Below are 22,246 nucleotides of genomic sequence, written 5' to 3' on the forward strand. Positions count from 1 at the left end.
GTTGTTCAAGGTGGACGTCCTCTTCTGATGGCTTCTGTCTTCTCAGGAAACGTCAGCAGCTGAGTGTGAGGATGAGAGAGAAGGGGCAAGGGAAGCTGTGAGACTTCCAGAAGCATTAAGGCTGTCAAGTGTGGTCTTCAGTCAGCAGCTCTGCTTGTACATTCAGAATTGGGGCAGTCGAGCTTGACTGGGGCTGGCATTTTCCAACCAAGACAGTGAAGCAGGCTTGAAGTGTTGGGGCCTCTGGAGTGCTGGAGTCAGGGTTTTCGGGAGTGAGCTGGGAAGGGAGTGGTGGTCAGAGAACTGCGTGTTTAATTGAATGCCGGGGTGGGGTGGGGGGTAGTTCTGGTGGTGACAGGGTTGAGGACATAATTGGGGCAGAGGACAAGGCCATTGGCAGGAAGGAGAGGTCAAGACTGAGGGGCAGGGAGTTGAGGTGGTCCCTGAGAATATTGAGACCACCAGGAATTCAGACCCGACACAGTGATGGGGTGATGCCCACAGCAAGGGCCGGTGTGGGTGGTTGGTGCAGCTGATGGCTCATGTCAGCGAGGACTCTTAGGGAGAGGGGAGGAGAGGGGGCTGCAGGCCACAGCAAGGAACAGGGGTGGGTGCCCCACTTCAAGGCCAGGGGGCCAAGGTGGGGAGAGAAAAAGCAGCCCCCAGAGAAGGCTGGCAGGAAGGGAGCAGGGTGGAGGGGAGCCGGGGTTCCTGCAGGAGAGCGAAGGTGAGCAACAGGCCTAAGGACACGGGAGGGTTGTGGGTGACTGGCTCCAGGGAAGGGCTTCAGGATTCCGGGGTGGAGGGTGGGGTCAGAAGCCCATCCTCTGTGCTCCTTCTCTGAAAAGCCTCTCTCTTGCCTACCTCGCCTCTCAGCCAAGGCTCCTAGAAGGGAGGGCCCCCATGGCTCCACCCACTGTGGCTTCCACTGGGACTGCTCCTGGGTAGCAGTGATCTCGTAACACTTTTTCTTTTAAAAAGACAGAGTTGCTCTTTTGAGAAAGATCACCTGTGCACGGGGCAGGCATACCCCTAGGGCACCGTCTTGAAACAGTGTGTTGGGTCTAAGGCCTTTCACACTTCAGTAGATGCCTCCAGGGCATCTCTTAGGGCTGATGCTCTTGGCTTCTGTGGCCCAGCTGCGTGTGCTGTCCACACTCGTGGTCCAAACGTGTGTCCTACTTGTAATTTGCATGTTAATTATTTGGGTGTTGAGTGTATGTTGGTTGTTTCCAGTGAGGTCTGTGCCCTTTGTCCCGTGAGCTGTCCTGCCCTGTGCCCACTATGCACACACGGCCCCCTCACGGTTGACCCGAGGACCACTTTGTTGTGTATTGTAAATGTTTTTGTCCAGTTGACCATCTGCCTTCTGACTTTGTAGGTTTTGTTTTGTTTTTACAGTATACTCGGATTTATCAGTTTTCTCTTCGGTCTCTGGGTTTTATGTCAGCTTAGAAAGGCTTTCGCCTTTGCTGGGATCACACGAATGTTCTCCCTTCTTCCTGCTTGTACTTCTGTGGTTTTGGTTTTCCTTACTGCTGTGTCTGTGCTGTGTCTGGTATTGACTGGGGTGAGGAGAGGTGGGAGTCAGCTCTGTGTTCTAGGCGGCTGCCCGCTGTCCATTGGAGCCGTCCTTCCCCTGTTGCCCACGTGGCTCTCCTGCACTTCCTGCTGTGGCCACTCTGGTCCTCCTGTCTGCATCTCTGCTGACCACTTGCTCTTGGGCTTCCTGGCCCCAGCTCACCTTGGACACTGCTTGGTCCCACTTCTTGAGGCCCTCCTTCTTCTCTCTGCTCCTCGCTGGCCCTCTCCTTGCATCTGACAGCCTGTCCTAGTCTCATCCTGTTACTCCTGTCCTCTCCCGTCCATTCCCTGCTGGGCGTGTGGGTCCCAGTATCTCTCCTGTAAGGTTCCCCCCAGCCCCCCCGGTTTGGATCTTATCACTCATTTGTCTGAAAGCCTCTGTGGCTCCCACAGTTTGTTGGGCAGAGGCCAGCTTCTTGGCTGGGGACAGAAGACACTGTTCCTCCTACAGCCCTGCCCTCCCAGGCCTGACCTGAGACCCAGCAGGTGTGCTCATACTTACTCTTCCAAAACAGAGTGCTTAAAATTGTTTTGAAGAGGTTTATTCTCACATGGCTCAAAGGTCAAGCAGCAGTAATGACCCACCAGGCCGGCCCGCCAGCCCTCTGCTCCCCTCCAATGGCCACTTTAGTCATTTCTGGTCTATCTTTTTTGTGTTTCTTATATATATGTAAGTGTATATTCTTATCTTACTCCCTTTTTACACAAAAGGTAGCATATTATATACAGATTTTATACCTTTTTTCTTCACTGGAGAAACACTATTTCTTAGCAACCTTTCCATGATAGTGCACAGGGAGCTTCCTCATAAACCCTTCAGGGGCTTATTTAATGAGACCCCTTTGATAGACATGTGAGTCATTTCCAGTGTTTTCTGTCATAAAGGCTGCTGCAGCGAGGGGCCTGATAGTAGTGCTGCGGGATTAGCTCTAGAATATTCTAGAGCAGGCTTGCTGGGGGCAGGTGAGTGCACCCTGGGGATGGCCACCCTGCACTTGCACGATATCACAGTGGTGAGGGTGCCCATGGCAGCACCCTCAGATCTGCTCCTCCTGTGGTCTCCTGGCCAGTGTGAGGAGCCAGCTGCCCACACTTGGCTCCCTGGCCTCAATGTCCTTGCCACTCACACCTCCTCAGCCTGCCCCCCCACTGCCAGCTGCGGCTCTCTCAGTGTGCCCTGTGAGGCCCTGCCATGGGTTTGCAGCTGGGGCCTCCTCCCCAGAGCTTCCTGTGGCCACTTACTCCTCTTCATGTGTGTTTGGGTGCAGAAACCCTCCCCAGAGCCGCGCCCAGGGCCTTTTGTGCCCCACTACAGTGGATGTCATCTTACTCACTGACGTACTTCCTGCTCCTCTGCTGAGGGCAGGACCTGTCGTCCTGGCCCCTTCTGTCCCATGACCCCGTCCCCAGAGCAGAGCCAGGTGGAGCAGGGGAGTGAGGAGAGTTTGTCAAGTGACCAGAGCATGCATGCCAGTCAAGTGCCCATTGTGAAGCATGCCCTGCCCTCCCGGGTCGGGGGGCCAGGTCACCTGTTCATGGCCCAGTGCTGCACTTGTCACGTATGAGGGTCTTCAGATGCCTGGCTCCTTCCCTGCCTGGATGATGCAGGCCACAGGCACCTCTGGCCTGAGCACGTCCACTCCTTGGCCACACTGAGCTGCACCTGGCCTTGCATCATCAGCCCTTCACAAACACTGAACGAAGACCCTTCTTCCAGGTCCTGGCACGTGGCTGGAAAGACGGGCAGGGAATGTACCCTCAACAAGCTTGTCCTCTGGTGGAAGGCACAGGCTGGGACAAAAGTGCCCTTGGCATCTGGTGTCCTGCCTCCGTCTGCCCGTGAAGCTGCTGTGGGGCATTTGTGCCTGCAGGAGTCGGGACATGCCGTGGTGACAGGAGAATTCCGAGGTGAGCCAAGCCGGGGTAGGGGTGGGTGAGTGTGGGACAGGTGCTGAGGTTGGCCCTCAAATCAGGTTAAGCATGTCCCCAGAGGCCTGGTTGCGTGCCCTCACTGCCCCATGAGTCCCACATCACAGTCCCTGCCCTCATTCCTTCTCTGCTCGTGCAAGTAGACCACCTTGTCTCCGTGACAGCCCATCTTGCACCAGGATAGTGTCAGCTCTGCATTGGGGTTTCTGGTGAATGCGTCACAGCCCCTCACCCATGACATCTAGATGACCTCACCTTGTTAATGGACACATCTGTGTGTGTGATTCTACAGAATGAGGACACACACTTTACTCTTACCAGAGGGAGGGGCATCTAGGTAGTTTCCCGTCTTTTGCTATTGTAGATAATGCCACAAATACAACCAACTTTTGATTGCAAGTTACAGGAACCTACTCCAACAAGCTAAGCAACAGGGATGCGAAGCCCTAGAACCAGGGGGAAGGTGGGCACCGGACCCCCTGCTGCTCCTCCCTTCCCTCCCCTGCCCCTTCACCTCCTCCTCCCTCTCTCTGAACAAGGCATGGCCGCCCTGTCTCTGGGTGAGTAGAGGGGCACTTATTGCCCCTCACGGGCTCTGGGATCTTGTTGCAGTGCCCCTAATTCTCACATAGCTGCTATGAGTGGGCGTGAGAGGCAGGATGATGGAGGGATTAACAGGGGACTCTGGATTTAGGTATAGCCTCAGTTTCCCCACCTGGAGAGTGGGGATGATGACAGGGACCTGCCAGAGGAGGGCTGTGGCAGTGAGTAAGGAGAGGGCTGCTGGGACACGTACGCCAGCACGGGTCTGTCCGCGCTGGGACACATATGCCAGCATGGGTCTGTCTACACTGGGCCTGGGTCTGGGCACTGGGCTGTCCATCCCCTAGGCCAGGGGTCTGGCAGTACTCTCAGCAGTCTTTGGGGATGGCCCAGTACTGTGGGCTGAGAGGATGGGGGCAGTGGCCATTCTTCCAGAAGGCTCCTCCCAGACTTCCATGCACTTGCCTGGGACGGAGGTGAAAACTGGACGAAATCACCCAGCTTATCTCTGTGTGGCATTCCAGGGAGGCTTGGGGGAGGATTTGTGGACTGAGGTGGGGGCTGCCCTGCTCAGACCCCCTCGGCCTTGGTGTGGTGTAGGGTCCATTTGGAGGGACTCCATGAGCTGTCCTGGGTTTCGTGCCGAGGGGCATCTTCCAGCTCTGGCAGGCTGTTCTTGGACTGTGTGGCTGGGAGGAGGTGGCTGAGTGAGGTTCAGGAAGGGGCAGCAGGCAGGGTCCAGAGGGTTGGGGGTTTGAAAGCTTAGGGCACTGAGTACCGTGGCACCCCTTCAATGGAGACTGTCCCAGGACGAGGTGCTCACTGCAATGGGGCCCTGGGACTCCTTAAGGTCACCTTAGGCACTTCCTTTCTCTCAGAGGAGGCTGTAGGGTTACCCATGGACCTGCCCAAGGTTATTCAGAGACTGCCGTCAGGCAGCTTTCAGCAAGGAACGCTATACAGGGGCCCAGAGGGGACGTGGGGCTTCAGGAAGTGGCTCGTCAGAGTCAGCGGCCGAGCACCCATGTGGGCTGCCACGGCCCAGACCAGGAGCCAGAGTCTTCTGCCTTTGCTCCTGGGCGTGCGGGCCAGAGGGGCCTGGTCTAGCCCTGGCCTCTGTCCTCTCTTCCTGGTGCAGCCAGAGCGGTGGGCCGGGCTTGAGGCTCTCCAGGTCTGCTCCGTGATGAATTTTCACAGATGGCCTTCAGAATGAGAAAACCAAAGACAGCACACACTCAGCTGGAGAAGCCGACTGCTCTTCTAGGGTGTTCTCTATCAGACTTGGGCATCAGAATCTCTTTCTCGTATGAAATGATGGCGGTAAACCTTGTTAAACTTAACAAAATTCAAGTGGTGGCTCTGATGCTAGCACCCATCTTGGAGAAGTGAAACTGGTCCCTGAGACCCTGGACCATTCTACTGGGGAGCCTTGGCCCGTGGGGGGGCCGCCTCCCTCATGAACAGGGTGGGGCATGGCCTTCTCTTCAGGTCCCCTCCCTGTCCCCAGCCTGAGACTGGGGGCCCTGCTTGGAGTGGGAGGTTCAGTTTGGCTTCCCTGGCAGGCCCACAGACTGACGGCAGAAAGAAGGTCCCACCTTGCAGCCATGTGTGTGGGGGTGGTGCCAGCTCCCCTAGGTGAGCATGAGGGGAGCTGTGAGTGGCCAGCAAGGAAGGAGGTGCGTGAGGGCTCTGCCATGCCCGGGGTGTGGTCTGGGACCCACCCCATCCTCATGGTGGGGAGCTGGCGGGCGCCTGAGGGACCTGGCCCTTAGCCTGTCTGGTTGTGGGGAAGCTTTGTCTCAGAGGGCAAAGGCAGGCCCTGGGGGCCCAGCAGAGTATCTGGATAGTGCCCGTCTGCCCTGGCCCCAACAGTCATGCAGAGGTGGCCAGTTGGGGGCAGGTTGCTCAGAGCAGGGGTGCTACCTAGAAAGCTCTTTCCTGGGCCTTACTGGTCCTGCCCCATCCCTAGGAAGCCTCTGAGGCCAGGCTGGCAGAGTGGACCACTGAAGCACGGGTGAGTCCAGGCAGGTCAGACTTGGGAAGTGAACCTCCTAGGGACACTGGGGGTCCTGAAGCAGGAAGGACTGACCTAATTTGATCTGGCCCAGGACAGTTCCCTTCCAGAAAGAGGGGGCACTCACTGAGACCCCTGAGAACAAGTCAGGCCAGAGGAAGGCTGGGTCAGTATCTAGATGGACACGAGGCCTGGCCGGGTGAGAATGGGGGCTCCTGGAGGACAGGCTGAGGTGTGAGTGGGCACCTTCTGGGTGGAGCATGGCCAGGGCCTCCTGAAGAGTGTCCTGTGATCATACCCAGCGACCACACCAGGGGTGCTGGGCAGGACGACCCGTGATGGGTACTTGGGGCTGTGCCCCAGCCGAGCTGCCTGCCTCCCTGCCTGCCTGTTCTGATAGATCCTAAGCCAGGCAGGCCGCTGGTGTCTGTGTCCATACAACCAGGGCTTTTATTGCAGCCCAGCATGGTCAAGGCGTTGACTGGCCTGGACCAGGGATCCCAACAAGGAAGAGGCCCAGATGCTGGGCGGTGAGGAGGTGGGGTGCTGGTCAGGACAGGCTGTGCCCGCTGCCCTCAGCAGCCGAGAAGCAGGGAGGCCTGAGGCCCAGGAGGCAGGGCCTGCCCCCGGGAAGGTTGTAGCTTGTATAGCCCTCAGCACAGTTTCAGGAGATCTCAAGGAGAAGGTGACCCTGCCTGACCTCGCCTGGGGCAGACAGGTCAGCAATGCTCTGGGGGCTAGGGCCAGAGCCCAGGGCCCTGAGAAGCTGCAGAGACCTCCCAGAGGCCAGTGCCTGGGCCTGGCGGGGCAGCCTCGTTAGGAAGGCCCACCTCAAGCTGGCAGTACAGGCCTTGCTGCCTTCTCTCGGCTGCACACCCTCTCTGAAAACACTGAGTGTGTGAGCCAGAATGGGGGCAGAGCAAGCTCCCTCCCATCTGCCAGGATTGTTGTCCAGCAGTGCTTGCTGCAGGCAGGGGGTGGGCCTCACACAGGGCAGGGCCCTGATCTCACCTGCTGACCGCTGGGAGCCGGGCCTGCCTCATCCAGGAGCGGCCTTGATGTGCTTCCTCATTCCTCCTCAGGCCAGCGGGAGCCACCTGCTTTCTGCAGCTTGATCGCCTGGCTCCACTGAAGGGGAGGCCCTCCTGAAGACACAGTTGGCAGGGCCGCTGTGCCCTCAGTGCCCTGGCTGCTTGGAGAGCATCACTCCTGGACACGGGGGGGCTGGGACCCCAGGACTCTGAGAACGCCCTGCCCTGGTCTCTGTGGCTGCTGAGCCCGCCCTCCGGCCACACCTCCTCATTAGCAATGATGCACTGACCCTGGAAGACAGCCAGGAGGAGGGAGAAGGGAGGAAAGGCCACTCATGGCTGCTTCCAGGCCCCACCCAGGCTCCTAGGCCTGGGAGGTGAGGGAGCTTCTACGGCTCCCAGAGGCCTCTACCCATTCTCTTCTTGCTCGCCCAGGTGCCAGGAAGCTGCAACTTTGTTATCTGGGTAATTAGCTTCAGACCCTGGACTGAGGCTGGCCGGGTCCTGGGCTGCTTCCCACAGGCTGTGCACCCTGACCCCAAGAGGGAGGTGAGGCCCTGCCTGTTCAGCGGCTGAGGTGCCAGGGCTCCTGAGAGGCCGGCTGCTGGCACCATTCCACGCTGTGTTTGCTGCCTGGGGCCTGCGCCCCTCAGGGCTGCCTGGGCCTGCTCACAGCGTGGGGCCTCCTGACCCAGCCTTGCCAGGGGCAGTGGGCACCAAGCGTTGGGGAGGGGATGCCCCCGAGGGTGCCAGTCCAGCCAGCTGCCCCGCCCCTCAGGCCCAGCCTGGCCCCTGCACTCCCCCGTCTGGTGCCCCAAGTAGCCCCCCTGGCAGGCAGTCCCCGCCATGGCCGAGCACCTGGAACTGCTGGCAGAAATGCCCATGGTGGGCAGGATGAGCACGCAGGAGCGATTGAAGCATGCCCAGAAGCGACGTGCCCAGCAGGTGAAGATGTGGGCCCAGGCTGAGAAGGAGGCCCAGGGCAAGAAGGGCCACAGGGAGCGGCTGCGGAAGGAGGCGGCCAGCGACAGGCCACAGAAGCGGGTCCTATTCCCTCCCAGTGTTACCCTTCTGGAGGCTGCTGCCCGAAATGACTTGGAGGAAGGTGAGTGTGGCTGAGCCCTAGGGCAGTTCACGGCCAACAGCCCTGTCCCTGTCACCCTGGCGTAGGCCTCAGGAGAACTGCCAAGGATGCAGCCCCCTCTGTGGGGTCCCAGGATCTGGCCTGGCTTCCTCAGCTGCAGGCCCCAAGTGGTGGGCAGCCCCGAGGCCAGCCTGTGACAGGGAAGCATGCAGGGAACCTATGGGGGTGAGGCTGACTGGGCAGGCAGGGGCATGGGCTGGGCCCATAGGAGCCTGGAGAAGCACCCAGGGCTTGGCTTAGGTGGGCTGGGAGTGGTCCATAATCTTGGCCACCTCTTGCCAGGGTGCTAGGTGATGCTCAGGAGAGTCCTGGCCACCACCTACTTGGGTCCTGAGTCTCTGCGTCTGTAAAGTAGGACAGGAACACCTACCTTAGCAGGTCAGAGGGCAGGGAGCAGGGCCCCCCACACAGGTTGCCCCCTCAACGCCTGCCCTGGTCTCGGTCTTTCACTTCTTTCTTTTCATCAGAGCCTTCCTGCCAGATGAGAGGCCTGAGCTTTGGGAAGGCTCCCCATTCCTCCCCTGTGCCCCTATGCTCACAGCCTTTTGGCTCTCCTCCAGAGGCTCTTGAGGGCTCTTCCTGTCTCCCTCCAGGGCAGGGGCCTCTGCTGCAGAGGCTGGGGTGCAGAGGGCGAGGATTGTGGGCAGTCCTGGATGCAAGGGAAGTGGAGGAGGGTGCGGTGGGTATGCCTCAGGCCAGGGCACTTGGAACTGTGGGAGGGAGGGTGTGTCTTCGTGTCGCCTGCTGAGCATGGCCAGGGAGGGCCAGCCCACCACGGAGGTCCCGGTGACCTTGACTAGAGCCTGAGCCCAAGATGGGACCACTGAGGAGTGAGTGCAGGGACCAGCTCTGCTCTTGGGGAAACCCTGGAGGGGGCAGGCCTGGGTGCCTTGGGCCCACACCCAAGGCTGCATTGGATCAGGGAGCCTGCTCTGGGCTGGTGGTACCAGGGAAGGGGCATGTGTGGGGGTAGAGTGGTCTGCCAGTGGGGAAGGTGGGGTAAGGGGAGGGGCACGGTCAGCCGTCTGATGGGGGATTGTTGGGGGAGGGTGGCAGTACCTAAGCCAGAGTGGGACAGCCTGTAGCCCAGTGGGGACTGCTCACGCACAGGAGGGGCCTGTTCTGGGAGTCTGAGGGTTGGAATGTCATGATTCGGGATGGGTGGGTCCTGCTGGGGTCTGGAGGCAGAGGGCTGCTGTGTGTGCCCCTCTTGGTGCAGACAGATGCCCAGGACCCTGGTTTCAGAGCTCTGGGCTCTGATGTCCTTCCTGCCAGCTGTACCACTGTCTTTGTCACTCTTCTCTGCTACCTGGCTGCAGCACAGTAGTCAGCTCAGGTGCCCTCAGGTACAGGGGTCTGGCCAGGACAGTGCTGGCCTGTGGCAGGATTTCTTGCCCTATGCCTTGACCACATCTCCCCACTTCTTGCAGTCCGCTACTTCCTCGAGAGTGGGGTCAGCCCTGACCTGGCCAATGAGGACGGCCTGACAGCCCTGCACCAGGTCAGCGGTGCTCAGGGTGGAAGGGGAAGGGAGAGGCACTGGCCTGAGGCTCTGACACTCAGGCTGCTTGGTTTACAGAGCTGCATTGATGACTTCCGGGAGATGGTGCAGCAGCTCCTGGAGGCTGGGGCCAAGGTCAACGCCCGTGATAGCGAGTCCTGGACACCCTTGCATGCTGCGGCCACCTGTGGCCACCTGCATCTGGTGGAGCTGCTCATTGCCCGGTAGGGTGCACTGAGACTAGGTGTGGCTAGTGTGGGCATCTGTCAGCGAAGGGCTGCAGCTGGGCCAGGGGCAGGCAGGGCCTTCCTTGCAGGGGGCTGTTTGTCCTGAGATGCAGCCCAGATGTCTCTCCTGAGGGAAGTGTACCTGGACTCTTGTGTTCCCACTTACCTGGCTTGGAAAGCAGGGCCTGGGCAGAGGCCACAAACACTGTGACCCAAGGGAACGAGCATGTGCTCAGGGCAGTGTTATCTGCCCGCCAGGCTGCTCACCTGGGTACAGCCTTCTGCCAAGCACCATTAAGAGTTTGGGAACTCCTTGGTCTCTAGCTCTGGCCTCCCAGCCTCCCCAGGGTCTGCACAGAGAAATACCATTTTGGTTAAAGTGAGGCGAGAGGAATTGGCAAGGAGGGAGGAGGTACCTGGACCCAGGTGGGGACTTGAATGAGGAGGAGGGCAGAGCAGGGCAGGACTCCTGAACACTTGCCTTGGTGAATGGGGAGGGTGGTTGGATTCACCAGGATCCAGGATCCCCTGATGGCTCGACTCTGATCCCTCTAGAAGATGGTCAGGGGCTCAGGCTGTCCTTGGAGTGAGTGGTTCAGGCATTGATGGTGGGTGTACGGGTGATTGGGAGTGTCTCCCCTTCAGCACTCAGATGCCTTGGAGTGGGAGGGGGTGAGTGTGCAGCCTTCTGGGGCAGCAAGGCAGGTGTGCACAGGCGGCCCCTAGCCACACTCCACTCCTCCCCACGGCGGGCACCCACCCTTGTATTCTGGGCTCCCGTTCAGCTTCCTGCCTTCCCCTTGGGTGATACTCCCGCTTGAGCCCTGTTCCCTGCAGCTCTGTGGGGCTCTCCTGGCACCCAGACTCTCCTCCTCCCACCGCCTTCTGCTCCCTGGGGCCCCCCGAGTCCTGGCACCCACTCCTGGCAGGTGGGCCCACTGTGCATGTTCTTGGGGCAGATCGGTGCCAGGAACCTGGAGTTCGGACATGCGTGGTGACTGCGGGACAGCCTACCTGGTTTGAGGCTAGGAACCAGGGCAGGCTGAGGGGCAGCCTCTTCCAGCAGCAGCTTGGGCCTGAACCTCCTCCACATCAGCCCTAGGCTGAGTGCCTCCCCAGAGGGTGGACCTCTGTGAGGGGCCTGGGGGCCTCTCTTGGGAGAGAAGGGTCCTGTGGTCAGCACTTCTGTCCATGTTTCCCGCAGTGGGGCTGATCTTTTGGCGGTCAACACAGATGGGAACATGCCCTATGACCTGTGTGAGGATGAACAGACACTGGACTGCCTGGAGACGGCCATGGCCAACCGAGGTGAGTGCGACCCCACCTCCCCACTAGGTGGTGCCAGGGGTGCTAGCTCTGAGCCTACTGCCCCGCAGGCATCACCCAGGACAGCATCGAGGGGGCCCGGGCCTTGCCGGAGCTGCACATGCTGGACGACATCCGGAGCCTCCTGCAGGCAGGGGCCGACCTCGACGCCCCTCTGGACCACGGGGCCACGCTGGTGAGGATGTGGCCCACGGGAGGCAGGCAGGGGAGGTTGCTGCTGGAGGGGCACACTCAGGGCTCGGTGATTTGCCTGCAGCTACACATTGCCGCTGCCAACGGGTTCAGTGAGGCGGCGGCCCTGCTGCTGGAACACCGGGCCAGCCTGAGCGCCAAGGACCACGACGGCTGGGAGCCGCTGCACGCTGCAGCCTACTGGGGCCAGGTGCGCGTGGGGTGGGGGCTGCCAGGGCGAGGGCGGTCAGGCTCCGTGGGCGGCTCCGGAGCCTTCAGCAGCCCGGGCTCGCTGGCCCACAGGTGCACCTGGTGGAGCTGCTCGTGGCACACGGGGCCGACCTGAACGGGAAGTCCCTGATGGATGAGACTCCGCTTGGTGAGCTGGGGACCACCTCCTCCCGGTGTAGGGGACTGGCGGTGGGCGCCCATGACCCTCGCCCACCTCTCCTCAGACGTGTGCGGGGACGAGGAGGTGCGGGCCAAGCTGTTGGAGCTGAAACACAAGCACGACGCGCTCCTGCGCTCCCAGGGCCGCCAGCGCTCTCTGTTGCACCGCCGCACCTCGAGCGCGGGCAGCCGGGGGTGAGCACCCCTGCCTCAGCCCGGGCCGGTCCAGGCCCACAAGGCCTCGTTCCCCGCCCCCGCCACCCCTGCCGGCACAGGCCCCACCCCACCGGCTCTGCCCAGGGCTTTCCCCCGCTGATGTCAGCCGGTAGGCCGCGGTGCCAGCTGGAGCTGGGGGCAGAGTCCCCGGGGTGGGCGGCGTCCTCCTCCCACCCTCACCCTGCCCTCCCCCAGGAAGGTGGTGCGGCGGGTGAGCCTGACCCAGCGCACCAGCCTGTACCGCAAGGAACACGCCCAGGAGGCCATCGTGTGGCAACAGCCTCCGCCCGCCAGCCCGGAGCCGCCGGAGGAGGATGAGGACGGTCTCACTGACGTGGAGCTTGGGCCACCGCCCCCGCAGGTGAGCCCCGCCCAGCCCAGCCTGGGCGGTCCGGCTCCGCCCTCCCTGCTGGAGCCGGCGGCGACCACACATCGGTGCGTCGGTTCTTGCCCTGCGCTCTTCCCAGGAGCTGGTGGGACCGTCTAGTGCCCCATAAGCTACTGCCCCGACGCGACGCTTGTGTCTGTCCTTCGACTACCATGCAGCCCCGGGCCCAAGACCAGGGGAGGCCAGAGAAGGCCTCCTGACGGCCTCTGGGCCTGCGTTCACCCACAGGAGGAGGATCCTGAGGTGGCCAGGCCGCACAACGGCCGAGTCGGGGCCCCCTCGGGGCGGCACCTGTATTCCAAGCGGCTGGACCGGAGTGTCTCCTACCAGCTGAGCGCCCTGGAGAGCACCGCCCACGACGCTCTGGTCCAGGCCAAGGCTCACCACACCCTGGCAGAGCTCAAGCGCCAGCGAGCAGCCGCTAAGCTGCAGCGTTCCCCTCCCGAGGGGCCTGAGGCGCCTGAGTCCGGCCTGCCTGCGGACCCTGAGAACCCGCAGTCCGAGTGTGGCTCCAGCGCTGGCGAAGACCCACCCCTGCTCAAGCTCACAGCCCCCTCCGAGGAGGCCCCCGTGGAGAAGAGGCCGTGCTGCTTGCTTATGTGAGGGCTGGAGCTCAGGGCGGCAAGGGTCCTGCGGCCAGGCCCATCCCAAGGCTGCCTAGAGCCCCTGCTCTGGACACCCCACTGTGTGTCCTGGTGCTGCTGTGGGCGGGCAGCCAGTGTGGGACCTCCTAGGCTTCCCCCATCCAGGACATCAGCCTCCTCGTTCAGGGGTGGACCCTCGAGAAGCCATACCTTGGGGGCACATGGCTGCAGAGACCTGGTTTAATCCTGTGACTCTTGATAAAGAGCCGTTCTGCCATCTGCCTTGTTGTGTGTCTCAGCTGGGCCACCGTCCCCACGGTGGGGAGCTGCTGTGCTGCTGGGCCTGGGTGCACCAGTCCTTGTCTAAGGCCTGTAGGTACGGGCCGGGCTTGCTTCTGGCGGCCTGGCTCCTGCATGGGAGTGAGGCCCACAGCCACTGGGCAAGAAGCCTGGCCCTTCCTGCACCCTGCGTCCTTGCCTGCCAGCCTCCTGGAGGCTCCTCTGTAACTCTTTGCTTTCCTGAGGGGAGCAGAGAGCTCTGGAAGGGCACTCCTTGGGGGCCAGGTGTTCATGCTGAGGGGCAGGAATCCTGGCTTAGAAAGGGAGGGGGTGTTTTCCATGAGACTCTTGGGCCAGAACCAGAGGAGCCAAGCAGCACAAGGCTAGCATCAGAAAACTCCCTGGGGGGGCAGGTCCCCCGTTCCTGGCATGCAGCCTCAATCCTGGGGCCTGGCTGCCAGCTTCCGCTTGGGCTGGCAAAGGGGGCCAGCAGTTGGCCTCTCAGGCTCTGAGCTGGCTGGGCACGATATGTCAGGGTGACAGGGGCCCCTTAGGGGCCTCGCGTGGGAGGGCTGAGGGCACTGCCAGCTCATCTGTCCGTGGCAGGCAGTTTTGTATGGCCACCAGCAGTGGGTGTCATGGGCTCTGGTCACCTTCTCCCTGACGGACACTGACCCAGTCGCCCAGTGCCTGCAGGGCCCACCCTTCCCTGAGCATCAGTCATTGGGAGTGTGTCCTCAGCAGGCTGGGGGAGGGCTCGGGGTAGGCTGCTGGTTAAATTTAGTGTGGAACAGTGCAGCTGCCCAACGTCCACCTGCCACCACAGCTGCCACTTGGGCCCTACTGCCATGGGGGGTGTGGGGGCTGGCTCCATGTGGGGCTTGGTGCATATTAACCTGTGCTCCAGCCTGGGGGCCAGAGGAGCAGGCCTGCAGCTGGGAGGCCGAGGTGGCAGCGGAGCCGAGAGGTGCAAGGTGAGAGACAGGCCGGCTTCCTGGGGCTCCTGTTATTTCCTCTCTAGCCGGCAGGAGCCAAGGCTCCTCTCACGCCTGACCAGCTACCCTGCCCGACCAGCTACCCTCCCACAGTCCAGCTCAGAGTCAGATGCTGGTGTCTGGGGGTAGCCACCCCTGGGCGAGGCCTATCAGCTCCCTGCAGGCCTGTAGAGGTGGGGCCCAAGGGCCTATCTAGGGTAGCGTCCCCCTTTCTCCACCAATCAGGTGCAACAGGGAGGGGGAGCTTAGGTCACCTGGCCTGTGGTGTGCCCCAAGGTCAGCCTCAGGCTGGCATGTGGTGAAAGGGCACAGCAGCAGCCTAGAGCCGCAGAGGTGTCCAAGGGCCCTTCAAGGGCCAGAGCTGCCGTGCTCCCTCCCCCAACACCCCAACCCAGAGACTCCAGCCTTGCAGCACTGATTGGGGACCAAGGTCCAATCACAGGGCTCTTGCAGCCTCCAGGTCATGGCACCAGCCCAGGAGGGGCTAGATGGAACCCTGTGTCTGAGCACCTCGCTCCCCTTCCCCGCTACCCCAGGACTCCCAAGACCTGACACAGTTACCTGGGAGACAGGCCTGCTGGCCCAAGCAAAGATGGGGGGTCTGAGGGGGCTAGGCCTTGGCTGGGCCCTGCTGGGGTAAATCTCTAGAGGCCCCAGGCTCCATTTTCCCCTTGGGGTTCAGTGCTGCCCAGCTCTCCCAGCCCCTCAGGGCCCCTTGGCCCAGGTGCTCAACCTATCTCCCCTCCCCCAGGCCCAGTCCCTCACAGCTTCGTGGACCTTCCGTCTGTCCCTACCCCCCATGTGGGTCTCCTGCTCCCCTGTCATGGGGACACTGGGCGGGTGCTGGGCCTTGCCCCAAGCCCCGCCTGCCTCCTCACCCACTCCCTATGGCTCCCTGGGGCAGAACTGTGCCCAGACACGTGGGGCGGGGCCGGGCGGCCCCAGCTCCTCCTTCAGTTTTTCTGTCCCTTTCAGTGGGGCCAGCAGGCTGCAGTGAAGACCAGGCCCTCTTACCTTGAGTCCCCCACCCAGGCCCCCCCTTCCCAGCCTGGCCCACCGGGCCTGGACCCAGCTTCCCTCATCCCCTCTTCTGGATCCTGCTGCCTCCTGAGCCTCCTTCCTGCCCGGTCTTGAGCAGGGTCATGGCCTTGAGGGCAAGTGACCACAGCCAGGCTGCCATGAACAGGCTGAAGGAGAAGGTGCTGACGCTGGACACTATGAACCCGTGTGTTCGGAGGGTGGAGTATGCAGTGCGAGGCCCCATTGTGCTGCGTGCCCTGGAGCTGGAGCAGGAGCTGCGACAGGTATGGCCCTGGGCCCCACCATGCCCTCCAGGCTGCACCTGCGCAGCCGAGTAGGCCCCATTCCCAGTGTCACACTGGAAAACGGCCTACAGGAGTGGTAAGGCCCATTCTCACTGTCAGTACCCCCTCTCTCCCAGGGCATAAAGAAGCCCTTCACTGAGGTCATCCGTGCCAACATCGGGGATGCACAGGCCATGGGGCAGAAGCCCATCACCTTCCTGCGCCAGGTGAGGCTTGGCACTGCCTTAGTGCCCTTCCCCCATCAGCCCATGTGTCCTGGCCTCAGCATTTGCTTCTCCCAGGTCCTGGCCCTCTGCATCCACCCTGATCTCCTGAACAGCCCCAACTTCCCTGAGGATGCCAAGAGAAGGGCGGAGCACATCTTGCAGGCGTGTGGGGGCCACAGCCTGGGTAAGTGCCAGTGCCAGAACCAGTTCAAGCCCCAGGGAGGAGCAGGAGCTGGAGGGAGGCTGTCCCAGAGGAGGGGTGGACTCGCAAGCTGGAAGAGGAACTCACCTGTCCTCCCACCCCCACCCCCTCCTGCGCCACCCCCTGGCCCAGGGGCCTACAGCGTCAGCTCCGGCATTCAGCTGATCCGGGAGGATGTGGCACGGTACATCCAGCAGCGCGACGGAGGCATTCCCGCGGACCCCAACAACATCTTCCTGTCCACGGGGGCCAGCGACGCCATCGTGGTAGGCCGGGGCAGGAGGACACCATGGCTCTTTGAGCATGGCTGGGTCGGTCCAGCTTGTCTTGTTACGGCGGCGCCCGCCCAAGGCGGGGGATGGGTGTAGCCCCTCGCCCTGCCAACCCTACCTCCCAATCCTGCCCACAGACGGTACTGAAGTTGCTGGTGGCTGGCGAAGGTCATACACGCACGGGCGTGCTCATCCCCATCCCTCAGTACCCGCTGTACTCGGCCACCCTGGCAGAGCTCAACGCTGTGCAGGTGGACTACTATCTGGATGAGGAGCGCGCCTGGGCGCTCGACGTGGCGGAGCTGCGGCGCGCGCTATGCCAGGCGCGTGACCACTGCCACCCGCGCGCACTCTGCGTTATCAACCCCGGCAACCCCACTGGTGCGCCGCGCGCCCCCTGGCCCCAGCCCCGGCCCCGCCCCCGCCCCGCCCCGCCTCGCCCCCTCCCGCCGCGCCGGGGTCAGCTTGGCCCGCCCCGCCCCGCCCCGTGGAGAGCAGGGCGCGCTGTCGGCTGACTCCGGACGTGCTGCATCCCCCGTGCCCCAGGGCAGGTGCAGCCCCGCGAGTGCATCGAGGCCGTGATCCGCTTCGCCTTCGAAGAGCAGCTCTTCCTGATGGCTGATGAGGTGCTGGCAGGGGTGCGCGTGGGCTGGGGGGAGGAGGGCAGCAGCGAGTGCCCTCGTGACGCCTGGCCACCCGTCCAGGTGTACCAGGACAACGTGTACGCTGAGGGCTCGCAGTTCCACTCGTTCAAGAAGGTGCTCATGGAGATGGGGCCGCCGTACGCGGCGCAGCAGGAGCTCGCCTCCTTCCACTCGGTCTCCAAGGGCTACATGGGCGAGTGCGTGCAGGCCGGGCGGGGGCTCGTGGACCTCGGCCGCTGCCTGGCTCGCTTCGCCCGCTAGGCTTGCCCCCTCTTCCCGGCCGTGCCTCGACGTCCGCCCTCCCTTCGTAGGTGCGGGTTCCGCGCCGGCTACGTGGAGGTGGTGAACATGGACGCCGCCGTGCAGCAGCAGATGCAGAAACTGATGAGCGTGCGGCTGTGCCCGCCCGTGCCAGGCCAGGCCCTGCTTCACGTGGTGGTCAGCCCGCCCGCGCCCTCCGACCCCTCCTTCGCACAGTTCCAGGCGGTGAGCTGCAAGGGCTGAGGGGTTGGGGCGACAAAGTGGGCGAGTGGGGGCCAGGGAAGCACCGCTCCCCTGGCCAGCCCTAATCGTCCCTCCCTCCGTGGCCACAGGAGAGGCAGGCGGTGCTGGCCGAGCTGGCGGCCAAGGCCAAGCTGACAGAGCAGGTCTTCAACGAGGCTCCCGGCATCCACTGCAACCCGGTGCAGGGCGCCATGTACTCGTTCCCGCGAGTGCAGCTGCCCCCGCGCGCTGTTCTGCGCGCTCAGGTCCGGCGTGGGCGGGCAGGGGGCGGGGCCCGCGGGGGTGGAGTCTGGGGAGCCCCGCCCTGACCTACGAGCCACGCTCTCACTGCCCCCAGGAGCTGGGCCTGGCTCCTGACATGTTCTTCTGCATGTGCCTTCTGGAGGAGACCGGCATCTGCGTGGTGCCTGGGAGCGGCTTCGGGCAGCGGGAAGGCACCTACCACTTCCGGTGAGGCCTGGCCTGCGCAGGGTCTCCTCGCGGGCCTCGTTCCCTTCACTTACCTTGCTCCTCCTTTTAGGATGACCATTCTGCCCCCCGTGGAGAAGCTGCGGTCCCTGCTGGAGAAGCTAAGCCAGTTCCATGCCAAGTTCACTCGCCAGTACTCCTGAGGCCCCCCTCTGGGGCCCAGGCCCGGCCAGGCTGGTGTGGCAGGGCCAACCCTAGACTGACCATGCCCAGGGCCCTGGGTGTCTCACTCCTGCAGCCTGTGGGGCTGGGCCCCTGCCTCTCTGTAGGCCCCTAATAAAGCTATGAGACAGCCTAACTGCTTGGAGGATGTGTGCACACCTGTATGTGCCTCCCCCACCTTTATCCACTGCTGACTGCCTTTCTGTACCAGGTTCTGTGCAGGCCTGGGGACCCAGCCCTGAGTGGGATGCTCGTCTGCCTTTAGGAGGTGTGGTCAAGGAGGACTTCCAGAGGCGGTGACCTTCTTATAGATGCAGAGCCTCTGGTGTGCTGGGTCTCTATCGTAGTCCCTGGTCTTGGGGCAGAGACTGAAAACATTCGCAGAAGAATTAGGAATAGTGAGACAAGTGTGAAGGAAGGCACCGGGCCACCTGCACATCCTCAGGGGCGACCCCAGAGTTGTTAGGGGTGGGGATGGGGCTGGACAAAGAGACACAGGAGCAAGGTCCCAGGGTGGCCATGTCAGAAAAAGTTCCTTTTCCTGAGGAAGACACAGAAAGGTGTGTCCGCTGTCCTGGCTCCCCTACCTGTACTGTCCACCTCTTTGTTGGTGGTACAGGGAACGTGTTAGCTGGAGGATGGAGTTGGCTGGATGGGGTGAGCAGTGGATGTGGAGTCACAGTGGGGGCTCAAGGAGCAAGTCTTGGTTTTCCTCTTAATTGGGCAGATGGCGGTGGTGCTGCCACCTGAGGCTGCTGGAGGAGCAGCCGTGCCGAGAGGGGAGGGGAGGAAGAACAAATGGGTTTTGCTTTGCCCATGTTGTGTTTGAAGTGTGTGACACCCTAGTGCAAATGTTGGCCTTGGGCTGGGAGGCCCTCTCCAGCTGGGGCACCCGAGGGCAGGTGCCAGAGAAGAGGGCAGATAAGATGCTGAGGAAGAGGTGCCTGGGGAGAGCTGGAGGACCCAGACTGGGGACGGGTGGGCAGCCCTGTGTCCTTGCCATGGGAACACAGGGATGAGTGCCTACTGTGTGCATGCCAGACACTGGTGGGTTGATGCCCCAGTGGTTCCTCTGAGATAGGCATGGTAGTCCTCATTTGTAGACGAGTAAACTTAGGCCCTCCAAATATGTAGGAGTGACAGGAAGCCCACTCAAACGGGCCTCAGCAGCCGAGGGAGTGTGTTGGCTCAAGTGCCTGCTGGTTAGTCTAGGGCTTGGGCCAGCTGCAGGACCCAGGGGCTTGGAGACAGTACTGGTCAAGGCTCCAGCTCTGTCGGCTCCAGAAGTGCTTCTTAGGCACGGGCTATGCTTCACTAGCTCCTTTGGGCCTCAGGGGCCCATGGAGTGCAGCTCTAGGCAGGAGGAGAACCGGCATGAGAGCCCACATTGCCTTGTACTTCCCCTTGGATAGGCCCCCGGTAGGGCCAGCTGGAGTCCTGCAGTGCTTGGCCTCATGGTCATGCTCTCCTGGTCTTGTCACTGGACACCAGAAGGCACCACAGGCAGCAGATGCCTGAATTCTGGCCAAGCCTGGGCCCTGACCTTTCACACAAACCTTCTGCCTTCCATGGCCCTCTGTGGCCACTGGCTTGGGGGGGGGGGGGTGCGCTGAAACCACAAGCACAGTCAGGTGAGGGGTCCAGTGCAGAAGGCTGCAGTAGTGGACAGTGGAACCTCAAGAGGCCAGCTCCTCCCTGGGGAATGCTGGAGGGACCAGGTGGATGCTGAAGCAACAAGCCTCCAGGTGAGACACCGGGAAGCACTTCTGAAGAGTTAGGGTCTGAATCCAGGGGGTCTGGGGGCCGGAGCTGATGACCCTCGGAGGGAGCACGATGGGCCGCCGGTTGCGAAGGACTCCTGTTGGGGACCGCGCTGGCCGGCCGCACCCAGGTTGGCCACTGGGGGCGCCCGCGGCCGGATGGCCGGCGCTCTGGCCCGCTCGGACGCTCTATGGCCGCCGCGCCTCCTAGCCGCGCGCCCGCACTGAGCGGAGGCGGGGGGCGGTTCTCCGCTACCCGGACCGACACCCCGGAACTAGGGCGCGAGTGCGGACGCCGCTCCACCCAGCCCAGGCCAAAAGCTATGCCGCCGTGTGACCCCTGATGCCATCCTGACCGGACCAACCCGCGCCCCCTCCCCTCCCCCCCCCCCGCCCCCCCGCTTCCTCCCCCGGCCTGGCCCGCGGGCCTCGGCCCTGGCCCTGGGCTCGCGCTCCGGCCATGCGTGGGAAGCTGCTGCCGCTGGCCGGCCTCTACCTGGTGCAGGGCCTGCCCTACGGGCTGCAGTCCGGCCTGCTGCCCGTGCTGCTGCGGGCCCGCGGCCTCTCCCTGACACACGTGGGGCTAGCCAAGGTGCTGTACGCGCCCTGGTTGTTCAAGCTCGTGTGGGCCCCACTGGTGGACACGCGGGGCTCCCCGAGGGCCTGGCTGACGCTCAGCACGGCAGCTCTGGGCCTGGTGTGTGGGCTGCTGGCAGCGCTGCCTCCTGCTGAAGCTGGCCAGGCCGGGCTGCCCGTCACCGTGGCAGGGCTGCTTCTGTTGCTGAACCTGGGTGCGGCTGTGCAGGATGTGGCCCTGGACACGCTAGCCGTGCAGCTCCTGGAGCCGGCTGAACTGGGGCCTGGCAACACCGTGCAGGTGGTCGCTTACAAGCTGGGGGCGGTACTGGCCGGGGGCGGGCTGCTGGCCTTTGTGCCCACCCTCTCTTGGTCTCTGCTCTTTCTGCTCCTGACTGCCACCTATTGGCTGGCCGCTGCCCTGGCCTGGGGTGCCCGGGCCCTGCAGCCACTGCCTCCACCTCAGGCCTCAGAACCTCCCCCACACACCCTGCACCTTCTGCAGGACTTGCTGGCTGTGCCTGGGACCTTGTGGACAGCGGGCTTTGTGCTCACATACAAGCTGGGTGAGTGAGGCCTTGAGTCAGGCAACTGCAGGGGTGGGAGCCTGGGGGAACTCCAGGTAGGTCCCCAGGAGCTCTGAAACCCACTTGTGGGGCTGCCCTCTTTCCGGGGTGTGACCTGCAGGCTGGAGCCCAACCTGGCTTTGCAGTTGGGCCTCGCCTCTGATCCTTTTCCAGCTCCAACTCCACGGCCACTCTGAGCTCTAGCCACAACCCTTGGGTTCTTTCTGAAGCTGCTTCATGCTGACCCTGAGCTTGGCCAATGCCCAATCCCAGCTGTCTCCCTGCACCTATGGCCCAGCACAGAGGCAGGGCAGTGGCCCAGCTGAGGCAGCATGACAGGCCCCAGGTGGGGAAGGGAGGCGGGCCGCCCCTGCTCACATTCTCCCTACAGGTGAGCAGGGAGCTGGCAGTCTGTTTCCACTCCTTTTGCTGGACCGTGGTGTCTCCACCCCGGAGCTGGGGCTGTGGAACAGTGTAGGTGCTGTGGCCTGCTCCATTGCTGGCTCATCCCTGGGCGGGGCGCTGCTGGCCAGGCACCGGTGAGCCTTCCCCAGCCTGCCTTGCCCACCTGCTCACTCCTTAACCTGCTCCGTGCCCCTTGACCTGCCTAATCTCCCCACCCCAGGCAGCCACTGCCCCTGCTGAAGTCAGTGCTTCGGTTCCGTCTTGGAGGCCTGGCCTGCCAGACCGTCCTGCTCTTCCACCTGGACACCCCAGGGGCTAGGCTGGGTCCCAGCACAGTCCTGAGAGGTGAGGGGCTGGCCATGGGGGGGAGGAACCTGGAGCCCTGGGCCCTGCTGACCTTTGCCCTCCCAGGGGCAGCCTTGCTGAGCCTGTGTCTGCAGCACTTCCTGGGGGGCCTGGTCACAACTGCCACCTTCACCCTGATGATGAGCTGCAGCCAGCTGGCACCTGGTGCCCTGCAGGTGAGGGGCTGTGGCTGTGACAGAGGGGCTGCAGGGCTGGGGTCGTCGGGTCCTGACCTCATCCCCCCACCCCCAGGCCACACACTACAGCCTCCTAGCCACTCTGGAGCTGCTGGGGAAGCTGTTGCTGGGCACGATGGCCGGAGCCCTGGCTGATGGCCTGGGGCTGCATCTCTGCTTCTCCCTCCTTCTTGCTCTCTCGGCCATGCCCATTGTGTACCTGGGTCTGGCACCCAGCACCGTGGCCTGAGCGGGGCTGCTGGACTGGTCAATAAAGCTGTGTGTGCCCGGGGCCTGGCTGTGTCTGTGTTCG

General features: G+C 62.8%; 3 protein-coding genes and 1 long non-coding RNA gene across 8 annotated transcripts; 3 read left to right on the top strand and 1 right to left on the bottom strand.

Moving 5' to 3' along the window:
* Window positions 1–2,110: 2,110 nt before the first annotated feature.
* LOC138915626 (uncharacterized) lies at window positions 2,111–11,226 on the bottom strand. Of its 2 annotated transcripts, XR_011421710.1 has the most exons (5): window positions 10,988–11,226; window positions 10,455–10,629; window positions 10,241–10,323; window positions 7,082–7,392; window positions 2,111–5,258 (listed from the first exon to the last, which is right to left on the bottom strand). It is a non-coding gene; the product is annotated as an uncharacterized lncRNA (long non-coding RNA). The 2 variants fall into 2 exon arrangements; XR_011421711.1 differs by lacking the exon at window positions 10,241–10,323.
* On the top strand, window positions 7,153–13,325 carry PPP1R16A (protein phosphatase 1 regulatory subunit 16A). Its single transcript, XM_023649295.2, has 10 exons — window positions 7,153–8,206; window positions 9,676–9,746; window positions 9,825–9,970; window positions 11,178–11,281; window positions 11,350–11,474; window positions 11,556–11,681; window positions 11,774–11,849; window positions 11,926–12,055; window positions 12,272–12,437; window positions 12,693–13,325. Exons 1-10 carry the CDS (start codon window positions 7,948–7,950, stop codon window positions 13,065–13,067), a joined length of 1,578 nt encoding a protein of 525 aa, XP_023505063.1. The 5' UTR covers window positions 7,153–7,947; the 3' UTR covers window positions 13,068–13,325.
* On the top strand, window positions 12,693–18,241 carry GPT (glutamic--pyruvic transaminase). Of its 3 annotated transcripts, none has more exons than XM_023649281.2 (12): window positions 12,693–13,424; window positions 15,461–15,626; window positions 15,764–15,853; window positions 15,929–16,037; window positions 16,188–16,321; window positions 16,465–16,708; window positions 16,874–16,953; window positions 17,032–17,168; window positions 17,283–17,457; window positions 17,565–17,720; window positions 17,813–17,925; window positions 17,996–18,241. In XM_023649281.2, exons 1-12 carry the CDS (start codon window positions 13,270–13,272, stop codon window positions 18,084–18,086), a joined length of 1,650 nt encoding a protein of 549 aa, XP_023505049.1. In that variant the 5' UTR covers window positions 12,693–13,269; the 3' UTR covers window positions 18,087–18,241. The 3 variants fall into 3 exon arrangements, 2 of the variants coding, with proteins under 2 accessions (XP_023505049.1, XP_023505050.1); XM_023649282.2 differs by having other exon boundaries at window positions 13,418–14,301; XR_002810565.2 differs by lacking the exon at window positions 17,032–17,168 and having other exon boundaries at window positions 13,270–13,424.
* Window positions 18,242–20,022: 1,781 nt separating this feature from the next.
* Window positions 20,023–22,226, top strand: MFSD3 (major facilitator superfamily domain containing 3). 2 transcript variants are annotated; one of them, XM_070222638.1, is made up of 6 exons: window positions 20,063–20,457; window positions 20,947–21,007; window positions 21,399–21,546; window positions 21,633–21,757; window positions 21,824–21,933; window positions 22,010–22,226. In XM_070222638.1, the coding sequence occupies exons 1-6, from the start codon at window positions 20,326–20,328 to the stop codon at window positions 22,181–22,183; spliced, it is 750 nt and encodes a 249-aa protein (XP_070078739.1). In that variant the 5' UTR covers window positions 20,063–20,325; the 3' UTR covers window positions 22,184–22,226. The 2 variants fall into 2 exon arrangements, with proteins under 2 accessions (XP_001495551.3, XP_070078739.1); XM_001495501.5 differs by having other exon boundaries at window positions 20,023–21,007.
* The last annotated feature ends 20 nt before the right edge of the window (window positions 22,227–22,246 follow it).

Source organism: Equus caballus, chromosome 9 (genome assembly GCF_041296265.1).
Source record: "Equus caballus isolate H_3958 breed thoroughbred chromosome 9, TB-T2T, whole genome shotgun sequence".
Taxonomy (NCBI): Eukaryota; Metazoa; Chordata; class Mammalia; order Perissodactyla; family Equidae; genus Equus; species Equus caballus.